Source organism: Cyrtonyx montezumae, unplaced genomic scaffold, assembly GCF_038088225.1.
Source record: "Cyrtonyx montezumae isolate F1298 unplaced genomic scaffold, pur_monq_1.0 scaffold_7, whole genome shotgun sequence".
In the NCBI taxonomy this organism is placed as follows: Eukaryota; Metazoa; Chordata; class Aves; order Galliformes; family Odontophoridae; genus Cyrtonyx; species Cyrtonyx montezumae.
Genome location: NW_027072078.1, coordinates 1513502 through 1524032, shown reverse-complemented (window position 1 = coordinate 1524032; position 10531 = coordinate 1513502). Strand labels below are relative to the sequence as shown.

Here is a 10531-nt window from a genome sequence, read left to right as displayed (position 1 = left end):
TAGACACTATTGCCATTTGGAAACAAAACCTGCCAAATAGAAAACAAATGTCAGATTCACACAAACAAGGCTTCTGTAGGGTTTCGTGAAATATCGATATAAAAACCAACAGCAAATTCATAGTCTTTGCTATAAAAAACTCATTTTTTTTTCTATTTTTTTTTTAGAAAAGGATCACAACTAAAAACCTTAAATTAAAATACAAATGTTTAGGGTAGTTGCCCAGTGGCTAACGTGTTGGCAATCTGAAAACTTCCCAACCTGTCGTCTGAAAGTCCTCAAGTTTCAACCTGGATCCTTTTCCAAAAGCACCTCGACTTTCCAATTCACAAATCCGTCCCTAGGGAACTTTCAATGGCTACTGTTATAGTATGCATTTATTACATATATTTTTCTATAAATGCATTATAAATATTTTATCAATAATTCATAGGAATCCGGTTTCTAAGCTTGGAATACATTTGGAATATACATTATACACATATATATATTTATACCTAACAATTTAAGCAATATCTCATGCTAGTTGCTTTTAATAAAAAGCATTCCAGTCTTAAACCTGCATTTGTGTCTAATACATGCTTCAACAACCAAATTGATAAGTTCAATTACTAGATAATGTAGAAGAGAGAAAACATTTGAAAATTTGATTTTAAAAATGGTTGAATTTCAAAGACCCAACAGTATTTGCCACCTTCTTGGCAACTACCTTAATTTTTTTTTCTTTTTTCTTTTTTTTTCTTTTTTTTTTTTTTGAAACAGCAATGAAAGAAAACAAAACAAATCCAAACTTGTAGACAGTTTTTGGAGACGCTCCGTTCAGCTGATGCCTGCTTCCCACCATCATGCCAGCACAAGCCAAAAAGTCTTCCTTCCTGATGGCAGTTCTTGGCTTCCCAACCAGAGGAAAAATATTCACGAACTGCTGTACTTTCTATTTTTTTTGTGTGTGTTTTTTTTGTATTTTTTTTTTTTACTTAAGGCATTGTTCCTCAAACTTCAAAAATCCAGCTGCACCATATCCATCAATTAAAAAAAAAGGCACAAACTCATCTTCAGATGGCTTTGGAGACAATAAAGCCGACTCCATCTGGGCTACCGTTTCCTCTCTTTTGTTTCCCCCTTCTCTTTCCCCTTCCTTTAGATGTAAGACTAGTCCTCTTTCCCTGTCCCTCCCCATTAAAAATACACCATCTCACATTGTTCTGGTTTCAACAAGAGTGTCGTTGACTCACAGGCAGGCAAGAGCCATTTAAAAAATCCAAGAAATGAAACTACAAGATGGGTCACAAGTGGTTCAAGCGGAGATTGCTGAATTGTGGGTTATCGGATTGTAAGCACCAGTTTTACATTAAGGTTTCTTTGTTTTAGTTCACGTGTGTTGTTGAATCTTTGACTTTGACTTTTTGGCAGTTCTGCCAAAGACTTCACGGGCATCGTTCCCCTCTCCACTCCCGGTGAGGACCAGAGGAAGAGTGCCCAGCGTGTCAGTCCATTACTGCTCTTCACCAGCATTTTTCATTTTTCAGCAAATATATACTGTAGACGCGTATAGATATGGAGAGATTTTTCTGTTGCTTTGCTTTACACCTGGTTGTCCTTCTGCATTCTGGAAAAAACCATGACAGGACGCAGGAGTAACAAGAGAAAGCTTCTTGGCAGAGCTTCAAGACGAAGACGAACAAACAGGAGAACTCCAGCTCAAAGATGAATGCTACAGGGGAGGTTCCTCTTCCATGGGTTCATCATCAGGTCTGAGCAATTTCACAGCCAGGCAGGGGGGGAAGAGGGAGGAGAGAAAAGATGGTTGAGCACGGGAGCTGGATAATCTGCAGCGCTAAATCTCATACCTTATCTTCCTATCACCTTCCCTCCAGGGAAATTTTGCTCAGCTGGCTCACCCAGAGTTAAAAATTGTCTCCAAAAAGGAGGGTTTCAGACAATGTGTTCTCACTTTAAAATGTCTGCAGCAAAATCTATTTCCTCTCGTGGTCCAAAAACACATTCTGCTCTGACTGGAGCAGAGGGATCAGGCAATGTGTGCACAGCACTAAGATAACGCTTAGGGCTCACATACGTGCACTTCTCTTGCAGCCCAGGTCTTTAGAGAATGCATGAAAGGAAGGAGATGGGTGAATGCATGTGCAAAAGGCGAGGACCAACCCAGAAGGCTGCCCACAAGGCCACCCATGATGTCAAAAGAGAAGGAAAGCAACTCACCGCTTCTCAGCTGGCTTCACACCTACTGACAGAGATGCCATGGCTGTCACTGTCTCGGCCTCCTCGTTCTCACACTTCTGTGCCTCAACCAGGGAGTAGCCCACCGTGGAGGCGTAGCGCTGGAGTGAATGCCAGTACTTGCCTGGGGAGAGGTGAGAAAGGCAGCAGTTAGGCCACCTGCATCCTGGGTGTGGAGAGAGCTGCAAACAGAGGGGGCTCCTGGGGCACAAGCCAAGGGAAACCCCTTGGAGCCTTCCAGGCTTGGGGAAGTGATGGGATGGGCTCCTGTCCCCTCCTCACAGCTCTCTATCACGAGCTCTGATATAGCAGGAGATCATCGCTGACCCTTATGGTCAAGTCAGCTGCTGTGAGAGAAGCTGTTCTCTATGCAGAAAAATTCAATCATCTACTTTCTACGCAGTATCAAAAGTGACACTCAACGACTGGCAAAGCTCCGACCTCTTGCCAGGTAATAATGGTGCTGCAATTCTGCTGTGTCTTGAAGACCTACATTTTGAATAAACGTTTGCCTTGTTTTGTCATGTAAGCAAGGATGCAATCAGGAGGACATATTTCAACAGAAAGTTGTGCAGTGGGACAACCACGGTGTTGCTTTTTTATAAGGGGTAAAACCCTCCTCCATAAAAAGTACTAAAAATGGAGGAGGGAGACTGAAGTAAGAGATTTCCACGGCTGGAATCACACAGGGAGAATGGAGATGTAACAGCTCTCCTGGGCTGGGAGATGCTTTGTAGGGGAAAACATGCTTTAATAAAGCACCTACAAAAATTCAACAGTTTTTTTCCCCCAAAGACAAGTAGGATGTCAAACCAGGGCTGAATCACTGGCTTGCAATGAAAGAAGCTCCTCTCCCTTGGCTGCAGAAGAAAGGTGAGCTGAGGCTCTTACTTAAAACCCCTTTTCTCATTTGCTTTGCTCAGTTTAACAGGAAAAAAAACAACTCACGTGTTGACCTAAGGAGTCACATCACTACTGAGCACTCAGACTGCTGGAAATGGAACTGAGATTTCTAAAGTTACCAGGCATTTTTGATGGGGGAAAATCATTCGGCCTTTTTTAAGCTCCACTTCATTCCTATAAAGAGACTAGCCTCCCTCCAGTTCTACACCACAACTGTTTGAAGTGGGAAGATGTCAAGACCTACAACAGTGGGATTCCCATCTTATTCAGACTCTTCTCACTCCATTCCCCAAGAACGTCCCCAGGAAACCTCTAACCACAATGATTTTAATCTCAACTAAATAAATCCACAGTATTAACAGCTTCATGCAATGCTCCTTCATCCCTATCCATTCTTAACTAATGAATGCAACAATACAGGATGAGACTCATGTTAGTCAGAGATAACTTGATTTGTTTTTGAAGATATAAGCACCCGTGCTGAACTGTAGGACAGCCTGTTCTCTACAGTGATTTTAAAGGCTTTGCTGCACTGGCTTTAATACTGATCCCCCCAGTGAGACCACAACAACCTGCTCAATGACCAGGCTGCCTCTCTGCTTGCTTCGCCATCCTGAACACAAACTTCTGCACTTAACAGCTTCAACGTGTGCCAGCCAAGCAGCAGGCTCTGCAGACAACAGCACTGATGCAGTCCTCTCTTAAGAGCCAAACCATCTTCCTGAATTGACTCATCCCTCTGCATCACTACTGTATGCACAAGACCCGTTGGTGGCTGCCCAAATCTGGTTCTCAGTCCAGTGACAACCCCCAAAATAGGTGAGGGCATACAGCAGTCTGAGAGGGAACAGGGAGCTGCCACGACAAGGAATTGGAATAGCTGCCCTCACAGGGCAGCCCAACAGGGAACCAGCTGGGTGAATGGCCTGTACTCACTGTGTATCTCAATCACTTTCTCCATTGAATGCACTGCATTAGCATTTGCTCTCTGCTGGAGAACCTTTTCAGGAAGTGGGTCGAGCTGGAGAGAGAGAAGAAGAATGAAGAAATGTTATCTCAAGCTAGAGACCAGGCATTAAGCATGATTTAGCAAACAGCTCTGCTGCATCAAGCCTCCACCCTATTCCTCTGATTCCTGCCTTTAGTTAAATATCCAAAACACACAGACTCCATAACTGCTCCTGTGATGCTCCACGCAGCCTCCCCCATCCCAACGCTCCCCTGCACACACAGAATGCTGCAGCTGTGGATGGAGACTGCTTGCAGAGGCCAGAAAATAAGGCAAGTAGTGCTGGCTGTTTTCACAACGTGTCTCTGTAACACTAGTGCTCCAGACTGCCTTTTGCAAAGTTTTCACTATTAATAACGTGAAAGGATAATAAAAGCAACTGAACATTTTAAGGGGAAGCTTTTTAACTTCTCTCAACAAATGATTTCCGTGCATTTATTGACTCTTATCCCATTTTATTCTGGTACACAGAAAACAGCTGGGTTGCCTTCTCTCACTTTAAGAGGTCTGTCTTCTGAAAAGCTGAACTATCCTTTCTACCCTTCATGAAGTTACTAGACCTTGTGTTGTTGGTATGACACCTGCCTCGATTTCCACTGGCCAAGAAACAACAACAACAAAAAGCCTAAACAACACAGCTATAACTAGACACCTTTTTTCTCTAAAGAGCTGAAGAATACCATAAGGTTTACCCATGTGGCTCCTGCCATCCTTTGCAAAGAGCAGAAGCATTTTAACACTGTGCAGGCATGGCTCCAACGGCAGGCAGGAGCTAGAGCTTCCTCCCTCCTCAGGAAAGAAGCCAGACCTGGAGCCCGGATATATCAATTTATATTTAAGAGAACAGAATATAAATAATTGAAAACTTTATCTTCCAAGGGAATGAGACTGGGTGATGGTGTGTAGAGCACTGATGCTCACTGGCAGAGCAGGGTGCCCACTCAGTAGGTGAGGATGTCCAAGCTGAGTGGCTCTACTTGGCTAACACATGTGGCAGATGGCTGGAGCTCAAGACATCTCACAACTCAATACTTGAGAACAAACTTTCAGCTGAATCGATTCTCCCCAAACCCCTTTTTTTTTTCCTCCCCTGCTTCTCCACAAAGAATGCAAATTCATCACAAAGCCGGGTATCCAAAACAAGAAACACTCACAGCTGCTGACTGTGTCTGAAAATACGCATCAGAGCTCATCCAGAGATCCTCCTCAGCAAAGAAGCAGCCACAGTTTCATAGTTAATAAATCCGTGGCAAAGTTGAACTGCAACTTCTGCCCAAAGCCAAGACAAGCTCCCGCCAAGAGATCTGCTCTCCTGCCCAGATGGCAGCCATTTGATAGGTGCTCCATCAGGACTAGGAACTGCTCCGTTCCAGATTTAATAATTACGGATTGCACTTCTAATACATTCTTTGCTCTAAAAATAATTCTGGCCGAGACTAGCTTCTGTATGCCATTAAGGGAAGGCGAATGCTATTCCTGGACAAATCTTTAGTAAGAGCTTCCCAGTGCCTTTCGGTTAATGCTGACAGAAAGCACACAACATCAGGCAGCTTAGCCGTGTGCTATTTCACAGATGAATCATTTCCACCGTGCACTACTCCCCCTGAAATAACACTCACAGACAACAGCCTCACTCATCGCTCTCTCGGAAAAGGAAGAAAATACCTCTGGGCATTAGGCAACGCTTTGAAACAACTGCTTATTATCACCTCCCTGCTCGTTCAGGATGTCCAGTGTCTGACACTGGATGCATCTTTGCTACTTGTGCGTGAAAAATGGCACAGCTTTTGCAGTGCTGTGAGTGCTGCTGAGCACATCTTGTAGCACGTCCCTCCCGCCCTGCCCGCTGGCACCGCTCCCTAAGTGGCACAATTATCACTGAGTGATCTCCCCTACTGAATCTGTAACTGGAGAGACGTACGCACAGCTCTAACTCATTTTACATTCAAATCGTCTGCTGCAAAGCTCAAGCTCGGCTTTAATTTCCTGGGCAGTGGGGAACAAGCCGGCTTCGCCTCTGCACAACGCTTCTCCAAAGCAGGAGTTTTGATCTCCGCCGGTGAACGCAGACCTTGTGGGGACTGGCACTGCTCCCCTCATTTCCTACCATTTCCTCACGTAACACAACCAGCTCTCTGCAGTGAGCACACACTTCCCTGCACCCGTGGCCGGCCGCAGCTGGCTGTCCATGTGCACGCATGCAGAGCTGCCTAGCACGCTGTATATCAAACTCCATCAAAGGGCCGCGGGACAAAGCAAACAGCAGTTCCCTCCGACTTTCTTGCATTAAAAAGGCTTTATAAAAAGACCTTGATAAAACGAGTGTTTCCTGCTTTTTGATGTGCGGGTAAGAGAACATTATCATGATATCTGCGCAGTCTTACAGCCCACCTAGGAAAAGTGAGAATAGCTCCATCTTTAAATATTTAAAAGAGCTTTATAGCTGCCCTGATCCAGTGATTAAAAAAACAAAAGATTTTTTTTTCTTTTTCTTTTTTTTTTTTTACCTTTAAGGATCAATATTCACACTGCTAAATGAAAACACTCAGCCAGTTGACAATGGCCAAGCTAAGATCTCCCAGAGCTACACGCTCCCAAACACATTTGTGGCTCGGATCAAGCACTTTATTGCATGCAGATCCTCACCCCACATTGCAGCCACCCGCCCGCACCACAGAGCTACGTGAGGCAATAGGAATGACATCTTTCAAGTGTTACTTCTTCAGCCTCTCCTTCAAAGTGCATCCTGCCATTAGAGCTGGCTGCATCATTAGTTGCGTGGAGCTGATGGGATTGTCTGTGCTGACCACAGTGCTGTCACAGCTGGATGAAGAGACATAGGTGCTGTTATACCAACTCTGCTTGCTGTCGCTCCTGAGTTTTCATCTGTTGGTGTAATGGGCAGGTTACCCACGCTGAGTGCCTTATCAGAGCTGTCTGGACAAGCACAAGGAATGGATACTCTCTGGATGCTTGGAGATGGGATGCTGGATGACTGAAGCAGATGCTTTTTATGAATCCCAGCTGTTTTACTGATGATGTATTGGACTGGCTGGTGAGGTTTCCTCAGGCACTGTCATCCTTCACCAAGAGTTCAGATGCTAAGAGACAAAGCACTGCTTCAAAAGGCTGGCAGTCAGGGAACACAGGCAATCTGCACCTCCATGCAGATCCAACCTCCCTGCTCCAGCTTCCCAGACCCGCGAAAGTCCAGTCAGCACCGAGCTGAACTGAGTCACAGCAAGACTGCCCCGGGGCACACCATCAGTCCCTGCAGTCAGCTCCCACCACAGACAGACCGAGAAGTGAAATTCTGCTTGGTTTCTCTTCTCTGTGCTACTTACTGCACCTTCAGATGCCGAGCACAGGGCTTCCATCAGCTCCTCCACAGGGGTTTCTTCAGCAAAGGGTGGTGATGAGCGAGCCTGGCTGTGCTCTCCAGGGCAGGTGAATACTTTGAGAGGAACCCCCTTCACTGACAGGCATAAAGGTTTCTTGCCTTGCAGGAGACACCACTGCCTTCAGAGGTCTACACTGTCAGAGCTCATCTCAGCAGCCTCCTCATGTCCATCTGCTGCAGCCTTCTGCAACTTGCTCATTAGCACAGGGTACTGAAGGCAAACTAAAAAGGCAGCCTAAAAAAAAAATGCAAACACACTAGCCACGCCACCTCCAACTTCCATGGATTCTCCGGCACAAAGCTGAACTTCTCAGGCACATCCAGCCAAAGGACAAGCCTCGTGCTGCTGTTATTATGTGTGTCACCGACCTTCAACATCTGCTCTGAGCAGATCCCACTGCACCAGGGTGACTGGAGCAGGTAACAAACGGGGACTGTGTCCACAGCTCCAGCTGAGTAAGCTTGTGTTTCTTGGAGGGAGGAACAAATTTCCTACGTAGAATGGCTTCTGCATTGATCCAAGACTCAGCCATTGGGATGACTGTGGCTGTCCTCCATGTGAAGAACATGTGTGCAAAAAAGGAGGCCTGACTGAAACACATCATTTGTTCAAACTCACAATGCACAAATTATGAATACGCTTCTCGAACAGACAAATATGCAGAGGTAGACCCAGCAAATTGACAAGGTCCCCAGTAAGAGATTTTGCTGTTGGCAACTGATTGCTGCGCTTGTATTTCTGCAGTGAATGAGCACGAACACCTCGAGCCCAGAACAAGTCAAATGCCACTGCTGGGAACCTTTCAATTATCAGCTGTGCCGGAAAAAAATGGTGCCAGCTAGAGAAGATGCTAAAGCCTGGCTACATCAAGGGGATGGCTGAGAGAAATCTGAATTGATTTTTCTTTAATCCCACCACAGAAAGAGGCAAAGAAGCTGAAGAATCTGCCTCCATAGGAAAATACCCCAACTTTCCCAGAAATCAAAACTGCCTTTGTGAACTTCTCTGCCTTTTTCTTACCTTGCAAGCAAACACCCTGTCATTTCCAGCCAACTTCTTTAACAGTTTTTTTTTCAATACAGTGTGCAGAAGGTAGAAAATAAAACGTTGAGTGAAAACTAGAAAAGAAAGCGGCATCAAGCACGCTGCACAATGGAGCACATACTTGGCAGGGGGACTGAAAAGAGGGGGGAAGGTGTGGACACTAACTTCAGAAGTAAATGAAACTAATTAGTGACCTTCTTAGGAGCACAGTGCAAACTACTTGGACAAAGGTGCAGCACATTCCCTGTTTTGAAGAATGAAAAGCCCAAACTCAATGCCCAAACTGGAAATTCCGCGGGACGAGGGGGCAGAGGCTGTGGCACCTGGAACGTGCCCCCAGGAGGCCATGGCAGGATTTTTTGCTTCTCTGTACCTCGTTTCCCAGCAAAGCAGAAACACATGCTTCTGAGGCATCACAAATGGCGGTCAGGTCGTGGCCTCCTTCGAGGGCCAGGACGACGCGGCCTCCGGCCAGGCCCATCAGCTGCTTCGTCAGGTACCCAAAGCCTGCGAGGGAAAAGAGGAAATGCGAGAGAAGGGGCAGAGGTTGTTGCTGGAATCAGGCTCCTGGCGAAGGATCAAAGACTTATAAAAAGGAATTACATCATATTAAAAAACCACAAGGGATCTGAGCGGACTCAACGCGTAATATAAGCCAGGTTTGATTTTCATACGCTTGTTTCAGAATTCCAGCCACGCTTCCCTGCTGGAGCGGTGCGGGATGGATCCACAACCCCTGGGCAGCAGCAAGCATCTCACTGGAGGTTATCCCAGGCACTGAGGGGCACTGCAGCCCCCTGCAGCCCCCAGGCACTGAGGGGTACCATAGCCCCCCAGCAGGCCCCGGGCTCGGAGCGGTGGCAGAGGCCACGCAGGGAAGGGGAGGAGGAGGATGGAAGGAGGCCGCCTTTGCCCTGCTGTGTGAGAGGAGAAAAGGAAAAGGCAGAGTCAGAGAAGTTGTGCAGAAGGCGTGGGGGGAGGAGGGCAAGGGGAACTGGTGAAATTGCTGTCGGTGCTCTCAGTTCTGATCACGGCACTGCGGAGCCCCGGAGATATTTGACAACTGGTCTTTGACAGACGTTTCTTTCCGTACATAATACGCTGTAAAAATTCCTGAGGCACCGGGACTTTGATCATATGACACACAATACATTTCTGCCCTTTAAACAAAACAGAACCAAGCTGTGAGGATTTAAAAAACATGTCCTCAAACCAACCCTCCCCCTCAAAAATAAAATTAAAACGAAAAAATCCAAGCGAAAGGGATCCCAGCACATTTCTACCCTTCACCCACGCACCCTGCTTTTGTTTTGCCATGTCTTGTAACTCTTGCAAGTGCCTTTGCAAATTAACAGCAAGATAAAAGATTCATAAATGAGCCCGTGATGTGGAGGGCAGCAAACATACAGGTAAGCAAGACCTTTTCATCACAGAGTGTTTCTGGATATCTTAAACAACTTCTCTTGTAAATCTAGTCCACTTTATTCTTGTATAAAGTTTATAGGTTCAGCTACCTTACAAAGGTCTGAAGTTCACCGTGCAAAGTTTCCTGACTGAAACAAACTCTTAAAAAATATCTTTCTGTTTTTGCAAGAAAAACTTGGTTGACCCAAACAACACAGCAACAGATAAACCTGAAAAAAAAAAAAAAGCTGGCCCAGAGCTGAGTGCATCTCCTGTGCACTGCAGAACATGACAATGCACAGCAAAATGGGCCCATTTAATTGACACAAGGATAAAGAAAAGTAACTGTAGAAAACACAACAGAAAGCCTAAGAAGTTTGCCAGTGAAACGGAAGGTTTGAACATAGATCCTCACAGGCTAAAAGCTGTAAATATTATATCCACACGGTTGCCCTGAGAGTAACGCCTCCCATTTATTTCCACGGAAACTTCAACAGACACACAGAGCACAGTAACATTATCTGACAGAGCA

General features: G+C 45.7%; 1 protein-coding gene across 9 annotated transcripts in view; it reads right to left on the bottom strand.

Annotated features, from left to right (window-relative positions):
* Positions 1-952: 952 nt before the first annotated feature.
* HDAC4 (histone deacetylase 4) overlaps positions 953-10531 on the bottom strand; it is a 194022-nt gene continuing 184443 nt past the window's right edge. For all 9 annotated transcript variants that reach the window (XM_065750742.1, XM_065750744.1, XM_065750746.1 and 6 more), the window contains 4 exons: positions 8969-9102; positions 4078-4162; positions 2221-2362; positions 953-1754 (listed from right to left, as the gene is read on the bottom strand). In XM_065750742.1, coding sequence (XP_065606814.1) covers positions 1715-1754; positions 2221-2362; positions 4078-4162; positions 8969-9102 — 401 coding nt within the window. In that variant the 3' untranslated portion in view covers positions 953-1714. The remainder of the gene's footprint in view (positions 1755-2220; positions 2363-4077; positions 4163-8968; positions 9103-10531) is intronic.